Here is a 21,906-nt window from a genome sequence, read left to right as displayed (position 1 = left end):
CAGCGTTTGAATGTCCCGGCACCTGTTGCCCATCTATATGTTGCATCTCTTCCCTGATGCCCTGAGGTGTCATGTGCATAATTCACCCTTCTGTTAGTCCAAATTCCCCTGAGCCACTTCAGTCCTAGCAACCTGATCCACCTGCTAGTTGCTCTGATGTTGTACAATGGCCCAGCTCTTGGATATGTGGGCATTACATATGTACTTGTACAGCTTCTCTACCTTGGACACAGTATCTTTTCACAACACAGTGACCCAGATAGTTTTGTTTCAGTTGTTCTCCTTCCATTGCTGTAACCACTCTTGTGTTAAAAGTGCAAAAAACTGTGGTAGAAAATCACAGAATCACAGAATCACAGAATCGTAGGGATTGGAAGGGACCTCTAGAGATCATCGAGTCCAACCCCCCTGCCAAAGCAGGTTCCCTACACCAGGTCACACAGGTAGGCGTCCAGGCAGGTCTTGAATATCTCCAGAGAAGGAGACTCCACCACCTCCCTGGGCAGCCTGTTCCAGTGCTCCGTCACCCTCACTGTAAAGAAGTTCTTGCGCACATTGGTGCGGAACTTCCTATGCTCCAGCTTCTGGCCATTTCCCCTTGTCCTGTCTCCGCACACTGCTGAAAACAGTCTGGCCTTGCCACTTTGCCCCCCACACCTTAGATATTTATAGACCTGGATCAGGTCCCCTCTCAGTCTTCTCTTCTCAAGGCTAAACAGACCCAGATCACTCAGCCTTTCTTCATAGGGGAGATGCTCCAGGCCCTTCACCATCTTTGTGGCTCTCTGCTGGACTCTTTCCAAGAGATCCCTGTCTTTTTTGTACTGGGGAGCCCAGAACTGGACACAGTACTCCAGATGAGGCCTTACCAGGGCAGAATAGAGGGGGAGGATCACCTCCCTCGACCTGCTGGCCACGCTCTTTTTAATGCACCCCAGAATGCCATTGACCTTTTTGGCCACAAGGACACACTGCTGGTTCATGGCCAACCTGTTGTCCATGGGGATACCCAGGTCCCTCTCCGCAGAGCTCCTCTCCAGCAGGTCATCCCCCAACCTGTACCGGTGCATGCAATTATTCCTCCCTAGGTGCAAGACTCTACACTTGCTTTTGTTAAACCTCATCTGGTTTCTTACTGCCCAGCTCTCCAGCCTGTCCAGGTCTCGCTGAATGGCAGCACAGCCTTCAGGTCTGTCAGCCAATCCTCCCAACTTCGTGTCATCAGCAAACTTGCTGAGGGTGGCCACTACCCCCTCATCAAGGTCATTGATGAAGATGTTGAACAGGACCGGACCCAGCACCGACCCCTGGGGAACACCGCTGGTTACAGGCCTCCAACCAGACTCTGCACCGCCAATGACAACCCTCTGTGCTCTGCCAGTCAGCCAGTTCTCAACCCACCTCACTGTCCACTCATCTATCCCGCACTTCCTCAGCTTTGTTATAAGGATGTCGTGGGAGACAGTGTCAAATGCCTTGCTGAAATCAAGGTAGACTACATCCACTGCTCTCCCCCCATCCACCCAGCCAGTGACAACATCATAGAAGGCTACCAGGTTGGTCAAGCATGACCTCCCCCTGGTGAACCCGTGCTGACTACTCCTGATAACCTCCTTTTCTTCCAGTTGTCTGGAGATGGCATCCAGCACAATCTGTTCCATCACCTTTCCAGGGACAGAGGTGAGGCTGACTGGCCTGTAATTACCTGGATCTTCCTTCTTGCCCTTTTTGAAGACCGGAGTGACATTGGCTATCCTCCAGTCTTCAGGCACCTCCCCCATTCTTCAAGACCTCTCAAAGATGATAGAGAGCGGTTCAGCCATCACCTCTGCCAGCTCCCTCAGCACCCGTGGATGCTCCCCATCGGGTCCCATGGATTTATGAACATTGGTGTATATAATAAATAAATGCCCTTGCATCCCAGCTTGTCCTCAGATATCAGAGGGGCTGTGGGCAGCTGGGCTTAGATTTTGAGGGATGTTGAATTCAGAACTACAAGCCTGGTCAGGTCCAATATACGATCCATCATGATTGCGGATTCAGAAATAATGCACTCCCAAATTGTCTAGTCACACCTGAATGTACTCTCATGATCACTCTTAAGGAATATGGCTGCTCCTAGTGAGAACTCACACAGTTAGGTAAATTAATAGTGCAGTTTATAAAAGCAGCAGGAATACAAGTTCTTTTGTTTGCAAGTATATGAAGTTAACCAAGAACACAAATAATACAGATGACTGCAACCATGTTAAATGGTTGGAACAAGTCTATAGAGAATTCTAGGTTTCCCAGGGAAGAACTTAGTATAACCTCGCGTATGAATCTTACCCAACAGGCATCTCTATGGGGGAGGAGTGGGGCTCAGCCTGTCAACTGATCCCAGAAGCCAGTGTTGTGCTGTTGACCAATCTCTGATGATATCTTCCCTCCCCTTTCTCCTCTTAAGCCATCTTTAACCGTTTATTTTCTTTCTTTCAGATGGATCTTTAGTGATTCTAATCAAACATACCTGCACTTTGTAAAGTTTATTCAGGGAATGCATTTTTGACAGAAAGGTGGAATACTGCTGGCTCAGGGCTGGCTCAGTGTAACAAGAAGGATGTTTATCTGTTCTGCAGTACTATCAAGTTCCCACCTGCAGTGTTATCACTGAACTTGGCTGCGTGTGTGTTTGCACTCCACTCCCCCCTCAGTGTTGTATTACTTACTTAGAGTCAGCGTATCAAGCTCACCTGGCACTGCTAGCAATCTAAGATTTGCTGGTCTTGTGTTGCTTAGAGAACTATCATGGAACAGATTATCCACTTCATTCCACCCTGGAGTTTTGTCTTCTCTCAAGAAGTGGACATTTCAATAGATCACCTCCAGTAGAATTTCCATGTAATCTACCCCATGGCTGTATTCACTCAAAATTCACAGTATTTAGATGGAACTGGGGAGGTCACATGCAGTTTTGCTATGAGGGTTAGAGCTCCCAGGCTGCTCTGTATTTAAAGAATAAGATGACTGACTCATAGTAGTAGCATTTATAGAATCATAGAATTGTTAAGGTTGGAGAAGACCTCTAAGATCACCTAGTCCAACCACCAGCCCATCACCAACATGTCCACTAAACCATGTCCCAAAGTGCCCCATATACACGTGTGCAGGATGCCCCTCCAAGTAAAAGCAAACTGAGGCCTGCACTCAGCTGCCAGAGGGATTGGGAAGATCACATTAGTGATGTCAGTTGTGGCATACCACTTGGCTGCCTTTGACTCCAGTTCATTTTGGCTAATATGACAGACACAGCAGTGCTTAAAAGAGGTGTAACTTCATTTGGGCTGTGATAACCCACTGTCAGCCTCCAATCTCTGCTGAAACTTTGCACTGGTTGTATGGGACCACTGAAGAGTGAGTGAGTCTTGCTGATTACTCCTTGGTTCTCCAGCTGGCGAATCAGCTGATGGATGGAATCAGGGAGTTCTGGTTGGTGTGATATTGCCACCAGTGCATTGCTGTGGTAGTGATTGGCACCTGCTGTTCTACCCTTAGCAACCCCACAACAGACAGGGTCCTTTGAGAGTCCAGGCAAGGCAGATACCTCCTTAATGTCCTCCATCTTCAGTGCAACATTGCCAGAATCAGAGCATATATTTTAAAAAAATTCTGTCTGCTTTTTAGGATTCCACATTTGTTCAGGGGTGAATTACAGACCCATTGGAGGTGATAATAGTGACAGTACCTGCCCATCTCCTCCCATACACCCTGTCATCCACAGCCTCAGGGGAGAGCTCTGGGTGGTATTTTTTAATTGCTTCTTAACCAAAATTGGAAACACATGCAGAAGACATAGCAATAGGATCATACTAGCTTGAGCATCCCAGGTATGCAAGAAAATTTCAGAAACTATTTTAATTCGCCTGTAGTAAAGAGCATTCTTTTTAAGAGTTTCCATGATAAGGTTCCTGAAATGCAAAAGTTATGTCTATGCTGAGTGCAGATGTCAAATTAAATCCATGGTCAGTATAACATGAGTGTCTGCTATATATAAGCTGGCAAAACTATAAATAAGCTTAGGCCAGCCCCCAGAGATGATAAACCTGGAAGGAGTTAAGAAAAACAACCCTGAAAACAAATAAAACCACATTGTGAAGAACAAGATCAGCATTGTGGCCAGCGGCTGTTGACCTACTGTAACACAACAATTTTGTTTTAACGCATTCTGGTCAGATATGCCTTTATCTCAACCCATTGAGCCCCACACTGGGCACCAAATGGACTCCTATGGTTTAACCCAGCAGCAGCTCAGCTCCACACTCCAGGACAAGCTGCTATTGTGAATTTGGACATTGCTGGCGCACAACCAGCTCTGGCCAGAGGTTGTGGTGTTCAGCCCTTAGGCAAGGATATGGCAGATCTCCTTAGCTAACCACAGTGCATGAGGCACAGGAAAACCATGGTTGTAGGGCCAGTGGGGATGTTGAATAGGGTTGGACTGAGTTGGGCTGGAGTGAGGCATAATGGGAGTTGGGCAGGGATGGATTGCACAGTGCAGAGCCCCTCAATTCTGCCAGTGGCCACGCATCAGCAAGGGGGTCCTGAGGCACCCCTGTGTGAGCACCTCCTCTGGCTTGCAGGTCACACAGTTCCACAACCAGTGTCACCACAGACCATAAGGGGCTCCTATGACACTTCCATGAGTGCCTATGAGGAAGGATTTTAGGAATGATTCATTCACATACTCCCAGTCCTGGCCAAAAGACAGATGACTAGCAAAGCAATATTAATATTGCAGGGAGGCCACTCATGTGGCCCTTTGCTCCTGGCAATGTGTGGTCTGTGATGATTAAGTGTGAGAATGTTTTCTGCAAGCATCTCTGAAAAACAAGCAAACAAACACAACCACAAAATTGCATTTCAATTAGCAGCTGAGGTGGATTGCACAGGAAATACTGTGTTTTTTTTCTGGATATTTACAATTTATTGCAGGAAGGGAATATGCTGCACTGTGCTGAAGTGGAACCATGGAGGGTTTTGCTTTTATGATTTGGTGATTAATTTTTACAGAATAGATTTTTGCACTGGGTAAATTGTGAAATCATAACAAGGAAGCAGTGCGGAGAGGGACTGCAACACCTCCCAGCAGCTACATGCAACTTGGGCTTCTAATCCATACTTCTGGGTGCCATTAACAGCCAGTAGAAGTACAGCAGCTTTTTATGTCCCTTTTTGAGCACATGAGTGAGGAGGGATGATTCACTTCTCACCAGAGCACATAGCAGTGGATGTCACCCCTGGTTTCCCGTCCATTAAGTCTCCTGCTTGAACATCTGCCTTTGTTCCCCTGGAGTCCCTGTAGGTCAGAGTTCTCTTCTTTCTTTCTTTCTTTCATGAAGATTTTCATCCATGATGATCTACATGTGCAATGCCCTGCTATTCAGCAGATGACAGGAGCCACATTTGGCCATAGCAGTGACAAATTATAGGAGAACCTGCGTTCAGAGGGATATCCTGCTTCCAGAACTTGACTGCTATTCTCACTTGTGGTGTCTGGGAATGGCCAAATCCTGCTTTCTGGGCTTGCTCAGACAGCTAAATTCTGCCAAAAACTCAGGGATGCTGTTGGTCCGGCTACGTATATTTGTTTGCCAGGCACTCTTCACTTGTTGAGCTCCTGCCAACCCTGTTCCCATATCTTTTAGCTCAGGACTCAGAACAAGGAGAGACAGCCTTTGTCTGTGGATGACCATCAAAACTGAATGTGGATCATCTCCCCATGATCACTGCTGCAGTAGGTCTGCCAGTTATATTGACCACTCCTGTCCCTCACACTCTCCTTTTCCATCTAGTGTTAGTAAAATCATATTGCCTGGGCTTCAAGGCTCCTGTCACCTTTTTCCAGAAGAGAAAAGACTGCCATCATTTGCTTGTACACTTCCCCAGAGAAGTGGGAAGGGCGTGCAGGTGGGAGGCAGCAGCAGGCAGAGCTGGTGGCACACACTCAGCCATGAGGAGCTTGTACAAGACTGTCAGGCAGCGAGGCTGAGTGTGGCTTCTGGTTCAGGTCCAAGCACGTATTCACACTCCTGGACCTCTCCCAAACCTCGGCATGTTTCCTTGTGAGCTGGGTGTGACACTGCAAGCCTGAAAGCACTTTGCTTTCAGCTGCCAGGCTTGGCGCTGAACCTGGATGACTCCTTGAGCCTGGAGTGAGAAGGTGCATATATGGTTGTAGTGATATTTTGCAGTCCCAGATCCTTCACTCCTTAAACATCTTCATGGCCAGTTGTGCACCCAGCATCTCATACTTAAACTGCATCTTGGAGGTGCAGTTTCATGTGCTGGATGCTGCATGAAGTCAGGCTTGGATTAAGTGCAGGCATGGCAGGGGTGTGCCTGCCCCGCAGGAAAGCTGAGCTTGCTCCAGTTCATCTCAGCCTGCTGGGAGCGGGGCTGTGGCTCTGGGACAGACATAGGCACACAGGGGTGTGTGCTCTGGAGCAGCTTTTGCAAGGGAGTTGTACAAAAGGACTGTTGCATGGGAAAGGAAGGGCTGCTGCTGTACAAAACCTTTCCATGCTGGGATTTGCTCCCTCCACGGGGATGGTGGTAAGGGTTGGAGTGCAAAGGCCTGTGCTAGACAGATTTGTAGCTGGGTAATTCAGATTGCACCCAGTGCCTTGGACAGCCTTCTGGGAAGTGTAGGTGAGACCTGTAGGTGCCTGGCAGACCGCTGTACATGCTGCACTGGGAGAGCATGGAGCATCCAGGGGGACACTGGGATTCAGGAGCTGGACACTAAGCCAAGTCCAGTCCCCAGCCCCCAGCCCCCAGCCCCATTTCCTCTTAAAGCATCGCTTTCCCAGGCAGGCAGCTCACAAAACTTCTCCGAGCTCCAATAGCTGTGCTCCACCTTTTATTATAATTGATTCTGCATCGCCATAGGAACCTGCTCCAGTGTGAGTGAAGAGCAGTTGCCTTCCCTGTGCGCTCTCCAGGAGAGAGGCATCTGCTCCTTCCCTCGAGATGGCAAGTGCTGGAGCTGGGAATCGCTGTGGCTGAGTGGCTGGGCCCCCCGACCCATGCAATCCAGGTACTGTCCATGCCACAATCCCTCGCAAGTGTTCATGCTATGGGGAGGACAGAGGGTTTGCAGAGCCAGGAAGTGCAAAGGGAGGGGGAAGTTGTTTTTATGCTTAGTTGTCAAGGACCTCTCACTGGTGATGGGTTCAGGAGATGGGATAGCTCTGCTCATCTAGTGTTGAGACCAGTATGTCTTCTGATGGAAACTGTTGAGTCTAGATGGAGAGAGCAGGATGCTGGGCTTTTCAGTTGTTATGGGTAACAGACAGCTTTATTGTTGGGTTATCTTCTTACCGGGTGGCTTGGTTTGGTGGTGGGATTTCTGTGTGCTGAGATGACAGAAGGCACATGAAGGGAGTTCTGCAGAGCACTGTGTTTCTCTGAGCTTCCCATGCCCTGCTTCCACGGAGACCAGGGAATGCAATGTCTGGGAAGAATCATCTCTCCTTAGCTCAGGCTCTTGCCTGGAGGTTGCCTTCTGCTTGTCTGTCTTGAGTGTGATTAGAGCAGGCCATCTCTATGGTGAAAACTGGCAGGAGAAAGGGCAGTTGGGTGAGGGGCACTGTGCCTAGCACTGTGCCAGGTGGGCTGACTCTTGGTATGGTTCAGACTCCATCACTGGGACAGGGTACATGATGCTATAGACCTCAGAGCCCCAGAACTGTCCCTGCTCCCTCTAGGGGCAAGAGTGTTTCACCCTCAGCATTTCGTGCTGCTGCCCTGGCCTGATTAGCTCTGTCCTATGCTCCATGCCCTAGGTTTTGCTTGTTTTCCTCTACCATGGGGCTCAGCAGCAATCCTGAGGTAGAGCTGCCTTGCCAGCAAGTCCTCTCCACAGTGGCTGCATGGGACTAGAGAAACAGCAGGGTCCTAGCCTTCCCGTTAGCCATGGGCTGGTTGACAGAAGACTTGCCAGCCTTTGAAGACTCCCCCAGACTTGCCAGTCAGAAGACTCCCCCCCCCTTGTAGGGGGCTTGGGTTACAGACATGCAGGGCTGCAGGGCTGGGCTGGAGCCAAGGGGCAGCGGGCAGAAAGAGCCCGGGTCCTCCTGCAGCCCAGGCAAATGGCCGTGGGTACACCCCCTCAGCCCGGTTCCCTGTGCCATGGGCAGATGGACATTCCTCAGCCCCTACCTTGGTGCCTCCCTGCACAGCCCATGGGGCAGAGGAGAGTCAAAGAGAGCATCCCTCCCAGGGGCTCAATCTGCATAGTCCATGACAGTCCTGCAGGACAGAAGTGTCATTCCTTCTGGAAGTTGCTTGAAGGTGATTGTTAAGAACAATCTTTAGAGCATGAGGGGACATCTGGATCCATTGTTGCAGTTAGGGGATCTTGCTGAGACTTGGGGTCTTCCTTGGACCTTCACGGGACCTGGGAGCTGAGCCAGGTGATGGAGAGGTGCTGGCAGCGCTGGTGATGGAGGCCCTCCTGAAGGAAAACAAACTGCTGCCACTCATCCCTGCAGACTGCTTGTAAGGGACCCACAGCCCATTCCAGGGCACTGCTTTGGAGCAGAAGCCTGTAATGCATGTCTCCGTGCCATGATCTGTAGCCCTGTGGGATGGATTCCATAGAGGATCGGGTGCTTGTTCCTGGAAACAGAGCCTACAAATTCTCTCTTCCTGAGGGGCAAAACTAGGCTGGAACAGGAGGAGATCCTGTGGGAGAAAGTTTCCGCCAGAGGAAAGGTGAGCACTGCAGAATGACAGCTGAATGCAATCTTTGGGAGGGAGTGAAGAGAGGAGGCAGCTCCTCTTGTCCCCGCCTTAGAGGGATCTCCAGCTGCCCCTGGCTGTGCAGGCCCCGCTGTGGCAGCAGCTCTGTTGATCCTGGCAGCCGTGCAGTAACCCAGTGTTCATTTGTTACTGTGGGGAATCAGCAGCAACATTGACTGAAAAAGGCAATGCAAGCCCTGCCAAGAATTCTGCTGCGCTGTGCTGTGAGCTCCCTATCGCAGTGCCAGAGGTGTGCCCAGCAGGGCCCTGGAGGAGAAGGGCCTGTGGGCCTGGAAGCACGGCTGTGGGGCTGCGGAGGGAGAGACAAAGTCCTGCAGTGCCGCAAGTAAAGCCTTTCCGTCTCTCTCTGAAGCTGGTAGGCCCTGCAGACCTCTTGCTTAAGCACTTTGCCCGCAGCCCTCACAAGGGTGCTTGCTTCCCTGTCGCCCTGGCGATCGCGTTTGCTCTCCGGTTGCAACAGGCGATTGTGTGCCATGCATGGCAATGGGATGAATATTAACAACAGGGAACATGTGGAGCTGAGTCCTGTGAGACCCCTGGCTCCTGCAGAGCAGCAGAGAACTCCCAGCTCTGAGCAGAGGGTGTATGTGGCATTGCTCCCCTGCCCTTCTCATTTTGCACACCAATTCCTCCTTGAACCCTGGGTATTTGGGATATTCCTCCAGTTTGCCTTACATAGGTTTGTATGGGGAGCAACAGCGGATCTGTGCTTTGAAAAGCAGAGTTGCTTTACCAGCATCCTAATGAATTTGATGCCGTTCCTTGAGCGCAGACATTTTGTTCTGCTCTCTTCATGTGGATTTGAGCATTTAGCCCCGTCAGAACTCTGTTCCATCAAAACTAGTTCTGCTTTCTCTGCTTAAGACATTACTCACATTTATTGCTGTTATATAATTGTAAATGTCTTCTTTTGTTGTAAGACAGGACTAAGAAAGTTGTGTTCATTTAAAAGCGTGCAAACGAGGTCCCTCCCTGGATGTTGGACCGCATCCATGATACAGTGCAATTAAACCCCACTTCACTCTTAATAGCGCTCATCTTCCAGTTCCATTCTTGGAATAGGTCAGCATTTCGGGTACAATTCTGCTTCATTGTGTCAATCATGTGGGTCTTTTTTCAATTTCTGCCCCTAAAATGCACACTTTGCAAGGCTGGCTGATTCTTGATATTAACTACAGTGTTGAAAAGCTGTCTTCATCTCCCAGCACCCTAAGACAAGGTTGTTAGTACCTTGGTGAACTGCCTCTGGCCCTGAATCCACAGCTGCGTTTCCTTCCCACTGATTCCTTTTGTGCTTTCCCATACAGCAGCTAGCTCTTGCTTTTGTCTTTTGGTCAAAAACCTGCAAGAACTGGGAGGGTGGAATAAGCTGATGCTACTGGAACTGTCTGAGGGCAGTGCAGCCAGCAGGCTGAGTCGTGCCATCCTTCACGATCCCATCCCTCTGCCACTGCCCACTCATGGGATCAGTCTCCATTTGGAGGTGTCTCCAGTGGGAAGGGTGAGCCCTCCACACCAGATGGCATCCTGCATTGTAAAGACTACTCTGTGCCTCTTTTTAAGGTTAATATTTCATTAGATATTTGTCATTTGCCAAATTAACATTTAATTTGTGTTTTGTACCCGTAAAAATATCCCCGCAGCGTTGCTAAATAGTTGACAGTCCTCTTCCTTTGTGAGTTCTCTCCCCATTTAGTAATTTCCTTGCTCATGCATTCTTTTTAGTTACTAAGGGAACATGAATCTTAATAAAACTCAATCACATATTCCTTAAATAACAGCTGCCTTCATTTAACTATCTTACCAGCATTTTCTTGGGAAATTAAGATCTGATTCTTCACATGGTAATAAAAAAGCAACACATCCTGAATGCGAGAGAAATACTTTAATACAGGGCTACTATTTGGCAGAAAACCTTGTATTTTCTCCTGCATATGCATGTTTCTGCCTGCATTTTTGATATCAGTTATAAGTCAGTTGGGCACCTCCAGACACATGATTTGTGCTTGAGTTGATTATATAGAAGCAGGACCTGTTTTCAGCATTGCTGGTACCAAGGATTATGAATTGGAACTCTCCTAACCCAGATGTGTCCATGGGAAGCATGAATCTCCACTGAAGTCTCTGGTGGAGGGCTGCAGCTGGTGGAAGTCACTCGGCCAGCTGTGGCTTCTTGGTAGCCACAAAGCAGGGATGCTCTGCCATGTTAATGCAAGACATGGAGTTAGGGCTCTTGGTGCAGGGTTGGACTCTGAGATGCTGTCTTTGTGCAATCACAGATGACCAGATAACAGAAGGCCCCAGTTATCCCAGCACCGAGTTGGAATAGATAGCTAGCACTTGGGAAGAGCTCTCTCTGCAGGGATTATTGCAACTTTCAGCCCCACAGCTTCATGCAATATAATTTCTGGAAGAATAATTGGCAGAGGGAAAGAAGGAGCCTGTGATAAGGAGCCTGGTTGCTTTTTTTTATTTGATCTCTGAACTATTTTCACCAAGGTCTGAATTCTGACAGCTGTGGCCAAAAATTTCTGTGTGTATGCAGAAAGTGACTGTGCTGTGTGTGGAAGTTATAAGATAACGTTGCTGAATGACTCCTGTGGAACAGCAGCTGGTTCCCACCTACACATTTTAGCTTTGCTCTCTCTTCAGCTCTATGAAATTGAATTACAAAAAGGTCCATGAACATCTGACACTCTAGCTTGGGATCTTCAGAAACTGTTGGAAGGTCACTTAGTATTACAAAGTCACAGAATTGAAAGTGTTGAAAAGGACCTCTAGAGATCGAGTCCAATCCCCCTGCTAAAGCAGGTTTCCTTCAATAGGTCACACAGGTTGGTGTTCAGATGGGTCTTGAATGTCTCCATGGAAGGAGACTCCCCCACCTCTCTTGGGCAGCCTGCTCCTGTGCTCTGTCACTCTGACAATAAAGTTCTTCCTTGTGTTACCGTGGAGCTTCCTGTGTTCCAGATTCTTCCTGCTGCCCATTGTTTTACTGCTGTTCGCCATCAAAAGGAGTCCGCCTCCATCAACTTGACTCATTTCAGATATTTATAAACAGTGATGAGATCCCCCCTCAGCTTTCTCTTCTCCAGGCTGAACAGTCCCACGGCTCTCAGTCTTTCCTCATGCAGAAGATGCTCCAGGCTCTGAATCATCTTTGCAGCCCCTCTGATTGGGTCACGTGGAACCATCATCTGCTCCTGTGCTCACCCTGTGTCTGACCACCATCTTTCCGTGGGAACATCAGACTAATCTGAAGAGCTTCCCAGCAAAGAAGTCAGCTCACTTTGAGGCCCCAGGGATGCTTCATTCCCAACGCTGTCCTCATCTTCATGGTTCACATCCACCTTTGGACCACTGACCACCCCTTGCAGAGTGTGAGGAGCCAAGTTTTGCAAGGCACTGTGCTCTGAGCCTGGCCATTCTCTACTGACTAAGAAATGTGTTTCCTGCTCAGCTGGAAAACTTCCCAGCTCAGCTCATTCACCCCCATCCTTCTGCCCTCCTGATGCAGTACTCACGCCATGAGAATCCACAGCACGAACAAGGGAGAGTCCGAGGCTCGCCAGTGTAGGCCTGAGGGAGCCTAACTGACTGCCTGGGCAGCTGCTACCAGGGAAGGCCAGGAACTGCCAGAGAAATCTAATATTTGCAATTTGTACTCATTGAGATCAGATGATATATTTGTCAAAATCCCTGACAGAGAAGGTACGAGAAGTGCTTCTCTCTACTCATGGCACTGCTTGACTGAGCAGTCCTGGTCTTCCTACATAGACCTGCCAGCAGATGGTTGGGTCCTGGACCAGCATTATTTCCCAAGATCAGGGTATATATCTGTGTTTCAAAGGGACTTCTTGTGAGAGCACTGTGGACCAGAACCCGCCAGGGCCACACGTCATTGGAGATGACAACCCCATGTGCTGTCCTGGAGAGGTGCCTCATGAGAGCTGGTGCTTTCCTGAAATGCTAAAAGGTCATATCTGGCAGACTCACAGGCTCCACACTGCTTGAGCTGGGCTCTCCAGCACTCCATGCTTGGTTGAGAATATATGGGAGGTGGGTGTAAACCTCAGCATGATGAGCATTTAACAATCCAAGGGATTTCTGAATGGAGTCATCCTAGGGGTGACAAACATCCTCTCATCTGGACATTGGATGTTAGTAGTTTCCCTTTGGAGATGTGCAGTGGGTATTCCCTTGCAATAATGTAGCTGACAAATGAGAGTAAAGATCCTACTCACCCTCAAAGGACATATGAAGCCTTGGCATCTAATTGGGAAACTGGTGTTAGTGGAAGTGTCGAGAAAGCTGTTTTGGAGTGGTCAGTATTTGGAGTTTAGAGATACTTGGCCAAGTATCGGCATAGATGCCAGCTCAGGGCTCATCACCTCTATGGAGAGGCATGTTTTGGTGGTGCTTTGTGCCAGTGGGAGAACTAGGCTGTACTGCACAGTGCTGTAGAAATGCCTATCAAGAGAACATTCCATGTCTGGCCTAGACACAAAAGATATGCTGGGAAGGGAGAGTACCAAATAAATAGGGTGAAAAGAGACCAGAGAGCAGTTGTGCTCAGCTCTGTTCAGGTCTGTGCCCACAACCGTTCAGCCTCTTTGCTATCAAATCTTGCTTTTGCCTGTTTAGGCTTCTCAAGCAAGGACAGGAGGAAGGGGATTTGTCTATTAAGTGCCTTCCACCCCCTGATCACAAACAGTGCTGGACTGAAAAGTGCAGCACATGAGGATCAGCCAATCTCCAACAAGTGGCAGATCACTTCTGCTGCAGGAAGTTGTGACAGATATCAGAGCATCCTTCTGCTGCCATCACCGTTTCCATTCACAGTGTGCTCAGAAACAGGAATAGCTTACCTCTATACAGATCACAGGGCACTGGGTCACTGTCTTGCAACTGACAGCAGGCAGGTCCTGAGACTCAGGAAGGTGGACAGAGCACACCCCTCTTTCTCACCTTGCTGCTGCTGTTGCCCTTTATTTTTTTGTTTTTGTGATATGAAATTATTTGTAAAGCCTGCAAGCACTGTTCCTTGTGGTGTCCCAGGAGGTGCAGATAAAGGAAAGAGAGCAGGTGTTCAGCATGAGTCAGAGCCATGTCAAACATTCTGTGGTCCATAGCTGGCTGCCTTTTCCCACTGATAGTTGCTCCCAGTATTGCTGCCTGGAGGGCAGGGGCACGCTTGGCTGGATGTCTCCTAGTGGGACCTTTTGCTGCAGTCTCCACAACACTAAGAGCACTCAGGCTCCAGAATGGAGCAAGGGGACATTGGTAAAGATATTCTCCTACCCAGGAGCTGATCTAAGAGACACTGAGAACTCACAGCATTTGCTAAATCAGGAATGTCTTAGTTGCTTTTTATGACTGCTAAATGATTGCTGTTCTTTTAACTTCTGTCAATTTGTCTTTCTGCTTTTCATCCCTAGCCCAAGGAAGCTGGATCCTGGAGATCTTTGCTCAGTGATGTGGCTGTTGGGAGGCAGTCTTCTGCTTCTCCTGCAACAGCAATGCTAGTGCACCCACACAGCTGGAGTGAGGTAGGTGCTCTACTTCTCCTCCAGGACTCAGCCCCTTCTAAGCCTGGTGCAAAACTGAAGGCAGTCATTAGCTCAAGGGACACACAGCAGCTGGAGACATCATCCTTGGAGAATGGGCAAATTCTGAGCTTGTGCCCATCTTGGGAAATTGTCAAGACCAGACAGCTAAAGCCCTGAGAAACCTGCTCAGATTGACAGCTAAGGTCTCAGTCTACATGTTCCTGTGATTCAGGGCAAGTGGTCCCAAGTGGTCCTGCAGCACTGTGCTTGGCAGGCAGACAGCATCTCCAGAAGGTTGCTGGGGATTTATGTAGAGAGGCAAGCTCAGTACTAGCAGACTAAGTTGCCACCCACCCCATTCCTTTGTGTCCCTGCTGAGTGGCATCACTGTGGCAGTGCTTCCTGAGCTTGCCAGAAAACCGTAGACCCACTTGTGAACCTGTGCCTTTGAGGTGATAAGGGAGATTTCCTCACTTTCTACAAAGCACTTCCTCCCTACATTTACTCCTCCTCCCCTGTTGGTTTTCTTACTTCTTCAGCTGCCAAAAGTAAAAAAAAATAACCCCTCTGATTTTTAAATTGATTAAAGCAAAAATGACTCCTGGTGAATGCTGACAGTTTAGAAGCTGGATTTAAAACAATAACAATTAAGAAAAGTTTCAAGCTGAAAGTATTACTTTTCAATTAACAAATACTATTTCCACATTTCCTACCTGAAAATACGTAGCAAATTCAGCCTCTGGCCATAAATATCACTGTCCCCAGGCTTTTCTCTTGGATAACTGACTGCTTGTCTGGCTGCATCAGCAAGCACATAACTGCAGTTCTGGCAACAGAGACTCTTCCCTGCCCTCTCCCGTCTCTAATTATTTAGCAGCTAAGGTGCTCTTTAGCTGAAGCCCGTGGCCAATTCCTCCTCTCTCTCCATCTCTGCTTCTCCTTCCAGGAGCTCTCGGTCTGCACAGGAGTGAATCCTGAGCTCCTTGGCTCAGCTTAGCAGTGCTGGTGGCTATGGAGTGACCAGTACAGGTGGTGTTCCAGGTGCACAGCAGGAGGCTGGAGCTGGCTGCCCAAGCCCCGATGCTCCCTGTCCTCGTGCTCTTTGCAGCTCCTGTGCCTCAGATCTGCCATGAATGATGCATCGACGATGGATTATGAACTGCTGTCCCCGTCCTTGGTTGAGCACCCAGCCAGCACTGCAGGCATGGATGCCGAGCAGAAAACCGTCTTTGCCTTTGTCATCTTCCTCCTCGTCTTCTTGGTGATGCTGATGGTGCGCTGCTTTCGCATCCTGCTGGACCCCTACAGCCGCATGCCTGCCTCCTCCTGGACTGACCACAAGGAGGGGTTGGAGAGGGGCCAGTTTGACTACGCCTTGGTGTAGAAGGCAGGGATGGGGCGAGCCTGGGTGCTCCGAGTGCCTCCCACCCCAGCTGGCCCCGGCCCCGGCCCCCCCTTCCTCTGTGGTGTTGCCCCGGGCCAGCAGGGATGCCGTGGGCAGGGAGGCGAGGTCGGGCTCTTGTCTGGGGTGGGTTTTCTAGGGATTTCTCTCTTTTCTAAGCACTTTTCAGTTCTCTTCGCAACCTGCAGCACTCTCGGCAGGACGCATCAGAGGGGTGATGCGACTCCCCACGGGTCTCGCTGCCCACCGTGCCCCGGGGCAGTGCTGCGTGCCGCAGAGAGGGGCAGGAGGCGGCAGGGCAGGGCATGGCAGGACCTGCCCTCGGCCACGGCCCCTACGGCTCCTGGTTTGGGCAGCTCTGCCCTGCACCAGGCCGGGTGTTGGACCCCCACCTCCTCCTGCCTCCCGCGTCACCTCTGTCTGTGTCCTCTGGGGAGTGCTGACCGTGGCCCAGTGTGTGTGTGTGTGTGTTTCCCTGTAGCTGAGCTTTGTTTGTGAGGGGGTTTATAGGCACCTGACCCAAGTGTTGGCTTTGTTCCTCTCTGTGTGGCAGCCTCAAAGTGCCCCCCCACGAGTAAGGGGGAGATGGAAACCCCATGTGCAGCGCCCTTCTGCCCTCCAGCCCTGCAGCCCACTCTGTGCTTTACACCACCATGACCGCTCCCTGCCAAACTGGTGGAAATGGTCTGAGCAAGGTGCAGTCATGCAGCCACTTGCAAACCTGCCTGGCAGCCCCGCGGGGATCCCTGCAGGGATCTAAAATCCCCACGCAGCACTTGGGAGGTGGCTCTCATCCGGCCCAGGCCTGGCAGTACCCAGCAGTGCCTCGCTCTGCATATCGCTGCTCCAGCAGGACCTGGGCAGCCTGAGCGTGCTCCTGCATCTGCCTAGCAGAAGGGCTGTGTAAGTGAGGGGAACTATGGCTGTCCCCATAGCGGGGGAACCTGACTGTGGGAACCGTGCCTCTTAAGCAGGGGTGCTGCAGCTGGCCACAGGGCTGGCTAGCAAAAGCTGTGGTGGGGTATGGCTGTGGGCTGGCAAGTTGTGTGCTATGGGATCTGAACCCGTGGGGGAGAACTTCCTCCTGCTCCACGGAAATAAAGCTGCACTGTGCTAACCCCACACAGCTTTTCCTCTGCTCTGTGATGCGTCCCATCGGGCACTGGGGTGTGTGGGTGCATGTCAGTCATTGCTGGCAGTCATATGAGCACTGGCACGGGGGAAGGTGCAAGGGCTGACTGCTGGGTGATGCTCAAGGGCTGCTTAGGGCACTACATAACACCCTGCTCTGATAGGAAAGTCCTTCAGTCTTCTCTCTTGGAGGTGGCCAGACAGAGGTAGTAGAAGTATGGCATCACATAGACAGCAAAGAAACAGGACACTGGTACCCAGCTCCTGTGAGCCTGCTTCTGCACTTTCCTTGACACCACTGGATGCATGGCCAAGAACCTACATCACAGAATGTACTGCAAAAAACATTCACTGCACAGTCCAGACAGTCCCTGTGTTGTATGACCTCTGCTCAGCACAATCATTGTTCAGCAAAACTGCCACAAAGCAGCCAAAGTGGGGCTGCTCCACAAAGGTGCATGAGCTGGGAAACAAGAGTGAGCAGCCCCACAGCACCAGGTGAGGAGAGCAGGACAGGACTGGTGGCAGTTGGATGTTGCACTGACAGGCTCAAACAAGGTGAGGTGCAAAAACCATCCAAAGAATCGAGTCAGGAGGAACAGAAGGACCCAAAGACAAGACTAGAGATAAAGCTACAGCACTGGTTCAAGGTACAGGCAGCAGATAGGGCTGGAGACAGGGCAGAAGAGAGGTGTACCTTTGAATATACCTCAGATAGAGAATGAAAGTCCAGTGCATCCAGCACTCAGAACATCCTCTAACAGCCCAACAACCCCTTGCACAGCACAATCCAAACAGTGCCTAGCAGAACTGCCATGCACAGTGCCTACTTGCTGCACAGCACACAAGCTCAGGGACAATTCCGCTCCCTTAGGCTCGTTTTCTGGAGTGAATTGTTTTCCCATCCAAGTCTTAAGCCATCTTGCACCATGCAAACCATGAGGTATGATACAGCATTTCTAACTGCTGTGGTTTAACCCAGCAGCAGCTTGGCATCACATGGCCACTCGTTCGCTCCCCCCCTTAGTGGGATGAGGAAGAGAACTGAAAACAAAATAGAACCTGTGGGTTGAGTTAAAAACCATTTACTAAGACAGAAAAGGAAAATGGAAACAAGAATGAGATAAAAACTATATTTATATATTTATATATTCACAACACAATCACTTGCTACTTACTGACTGATGCCTAGCAACCCCCAAGCAGCAGCTGCCCCTTGGCCAGCTCCCTACAGCTTTGTGCCCTTCTGGATGAGGTCACTCCCCATGCCCACTGTCCTTGTTCTGCTGTGCCCCCTGAGCAGCTCCCAGCAGGAGGGAGATCTGCATGCAGGCACCAGCCCACCCCATGTCTATGACCCAATGGCTGCATATTGGGCCAGCAGTTCTGCTTGGGCTGGTGGTATGCATGGAACAGAGCAAGGGACATACATGGAGGAAGTGGCACATGGTGGCCATGGGAGCAATGAGCCTTGCAGCACAGTGTGATCCCCCAGGCCACCCCTACCCTGCAGGACAGCAATGCTGAGGGGACCAAGGCTGGTGTACACGAAGGTGGCTGAGCTGCCTGTGCAGGTTGGGTGGCTATGATGAAGACCTGAAGTGGCTGTTGAAGCAGGTTTGAGAAAATGGACAAAAAACTCTGATGACTGTCCATCACATTGTAGAAGCAGTGCACTCTGTCCTGCAAAGAGTGAAGAAGGATGAAGAATATCATGAGTGGGACCCTCTTTTCAGATGGTCACCAACTGCTACTGGAAGCATCACCATGTTGTTATTTAACTAATACGCGCCACTCTCTGCCTTAATTTGATAATTACCATGGATGTTAGATTTTGGAATATGGGGGAACGCTAAGCTCATCTGCCATACTCACAAGATATATACGCATTTGATGTGACTGATAATCCTCACAAGACACTCCTCATTCCTTCTGAATATCATGTAGCTTAGCATGGGTACTCACAGGGTAGAGTATGTGGGATAATTGCTTAAGGTGTAGCGTTGTTCACTGGAAATTAAGGTACTGGTCGTTCACAGGTGTACAAGAGCAGAGTGCAGCCTCCATGCCACTAAACTGCAAAGAAGGTGGAGTGGAGTGGAGCTCCACAGCCAAGTTCTGTGACCCACAGTAGTTCCCTAAGCAGCCCAAGGTGAGAACTGATGTACTGACTTCAAGAACTGTGCTAGGATGGGGACTTTGTGGTGCTAAACTACTTCCCCAAGTCTGTCATCTTTTTGACAAAAAGCTGTCCTTGGGTGAACTTTGCTCATTATACCCTTATTATAATACCAAAACACACCTCTGTCCCAAAGGATGCCTGCTTCCAAGGTGTGATCACCCCTCTGACACCCACTGAGCATGAGCCCTGGAGGTATTTATGGCCAGGTTGGATGGGAGCTCTGGTCATCCTGAAAAGAACGTTGGAAAGCAGCCCATGGCAGGGGTGTTGGATCTCAGTGATCTTTTAGATTCCTTCCAACCCAAGCCATTCTATGATTCTATGATAGAAGTGGGTCAAGAAGGAGGGAAGATTAAGGAAGATCCCACTGCAGAAAAGTCAGACATGGGCCATCTCTCATCCCTAGGATCTGTCAATGGGCTGAGCCTCTCCTCCCCCCATAGGGACTCACCTTGGGTAAGGTTTGCACACTTGGCTATGCTGAATGCTTCCCTAGGAAACTTAGTAATCTCTATGGAGCTGTTTCATACCTTAGGATGCTGGTAGTCAGGCTGTATTACATTTAGTTCTTTGCACATGCTTTGTATTATTCTTGGTTAACCTCACACACTTTGCAGACAGTGAATTCTTCACTGGCATTCCAAAAGAACCTGTCATCTGTTAGTAGTAAACTGCACTGTTAACTAAGTCAGCTGTGCGAGTTTTGATGGGACATGGCCAAAATTCCTTCAGTGCTCTGTGTGTGTGTGTGTGCACTGATGCCCCGTGTTCCCCTTCACACCAGCACAGCACTTAGTGCTGCTTATCCTATGCAGGTTTCCTTTTGGCTTCGTTTCCTGACCAGTCATTATGTCTTTATGTCAGCTGGTTCCATCACCATTAGCTTCAGCCAGAGCACGCCAGGGGCTGTGCTCTGCCCCACGCTCACCCCACTCCCAGAGCCATGCTGGTTGCTGGCAGCACTGCAGGTCTTCTGAAGCTGCAATGCTTCTTCTTTCATGGTTCACCAAAAGGCTTGGGGCTGCAGTGTGAGGCTGTGCAAAGAACCAGGGGACAGGGGCTGGGGGGGACTGGGGTGAAGACCTCAGTGGAGCACCATGGGGTGGGTTGGAGGCATCTCAGGGCCTGGAGCTGGAGGAGAACCTGCTGCGTGGATCCTACCCACAAGAAGGGCCCTTATTTCCTGTTCCCAAAGCTCACCCATGCTGCCAGGATCCTCCTCCCTGCTCTGCAGCCTGCTGGCATTGTGCTGTTGCCCAGGCTTTTGGTACAGCTGCAGCAGGCAGGAGGGGGCCCTTCTGGGGGCCAAGGGCTCCGAGGGGGCAGCAGGGGACTGAGTGCTGAGCGCTCCCAGCCATGCTCCTCTCCTTGCAGCCTCACAGAACGTTGGCATGGTCACTGCCATGGATGAGGCCATATGCAGGGCCATATGCAGGGGGTGTCCCACAGCCCCTCCTGGTGGACGCTGGGGGTTGGAAGCCTTGTCCTCATCCTCTGCAGCTGCTCCACAGCCCAGCACTTACAGCACAAAGAGGATCTGCTTCCCAGCACTGGTTGGCGTAGCAGCCCATCTCACGTTCATCAGTAATGTTTTTTCTTCACTTGTGTGTTGGTTTGGAGGTTGGCACACATACAGTGCTATGTAGTGGGATTGCAATTCCAACTAGATGAGAACAGAATGTTTGAAGTTTCATAAATAAAACACACAATCATCTTGAAGGCTGTCAAATTACTCATTTACGACTTGAACAGCAATGTCTGCGCTACCCCCCTTCACATGTGCAGAGCTTTAATGCAGACCTGCTGAAGCTTGCTGATCCAGTAACCACCTGAAGCCTTGTAAACATTCAGCTATAACAACAGTCACCTCTTCTGTCTTCAATCATCAGCTCTCCTTTTTCAGGCCTCTAGCAGCAACCCAGCTGTACAATCTGTCCATCTGCTTCTGGCTAGAGGTCAAAAGTGTCAGTTTAGTGACTCAAGTCTTCATCCCAAGCAGCAGGTAAGACACCTCATTCTGGGGGCCTGTGACAAACATGTTTCATTGATAAGGGTAAGAGAGATGTGAATCATTGGTGGAAGAACATTTTTATTCTGGTTATGCCTTGATCTGGGCAAATGTGTTTTCAAGGCAGGGAAAAACACAGCATGGGAAGAAGCTGTCCTCTTCAGTCTGATGGGCAATGATGCTGGTTTCATTTCTTTTAAATATGTGCTTTCAGCAAAGAGATGCTGTGACAAAGTTCATCCAAAACTCCAGACTCCTGAATTCTCCAGACCTGCAGAAATTTGCACTGTCTCTTGTGATGAATGGATTGCCATCTGTTCTGATGGGAGATCCTGAAAGTGTCAGCCACAGCGGAGCACTAATTGAGATGGCTGTTCATACTACAGCTGTCTTGCTGTGCAGGCAGAACCCCATGCTGTACCCCCTGAGGAATGTGGCATTTTTGCCACGCACAGTGAAGTTAAAGAGATGCAACTCAAATGGTAGTTCAGCACATTGATAGCTCTTCCATACGTCTGCTGCGTCCTCTGTGATGTAACCTCAACACCAGAAGACATCAGCTCGTTGTTTTAGTTGTAAATTACTGATGTGTGAGTATTTCAGTGCTGTTGGGATTAATTAGCACAGCACCAACATTTGGACTGGTGCCTTTTCCAAGTAATTCTGCCCAATGAGCAATATCAGACAAATATTTGAGTAAGCAAGTCACTTGGCTGATCACAGTGTGGAACCCTGTGTGTTCCAGAGGATGGAGCCACAGGCTGTCAAGATGGAAGGATCTGCTGCTTTGCTTCTTCTGGCCACCAAGACTTAAGGAAATATCTGGTGCACA

At 49.8% G+C, this 21,906-nt stretch overlaps 1 protein-coding gene across 4 annotated transcripts in view; it reads left to right on the top strand.

Moving 5' to 3' along the window:
* The window catches only part of CTXN1 (cortexin 1), a 51,361-nt gene extending 33,530 nt beyond the window's left edge, over positions 1 to 17,831 (top strand). For 2 of the 4 annotated variants that reach the window (XM_031610533.2, XM_090125987.1), the window contains 2 exons: positions 14,241 to 14,351; positions 15,298 to 17,831. In XM_031610533.2, coding sequence (XP_031466393.1) covers positions 15,481 to 15,735 — 255 coding nt within the window. In that variant the 5' untranslated portion in view covers positions 14,241 to 14,351; positions 15,298 to 15,480 and the 3' untranslated portion in view covers positions 15,736 to 17,831. Of the gene's footprint in view, positions 1 to 6,920; positions 7,076 to 9,138; positions 9,158 to 14,240; positions 14,352 to 15,297 lie in introns of those variants that run through there. The other 2 variants (XM_090125986.1, XM_090125988.1) reach the window with 2 other exon arrangements.
* The last annotated feature ends 4,075 nt before the right edge of the window (positions 17,832 to 21,906 follow it).

The sequence above is a fragment of the Phasianus colchicus genome, chromosome 28 (assembly GCF_987193195.1).
Source record: "Phasianus colchicus chromosome 28, bPhaCol1.hap1.1, whole genome shotgun sequence".
In the NCBI taxonomy this organism is placed as follows: Eukaryota; Metazoa; Chordata; class Aves; order Galliformes; family Phasianidae; genus Phasianus; species Phasianus colchicus.
This window is presented reverse-complemented; position numbering and strand designations above follow the sequence as displayed.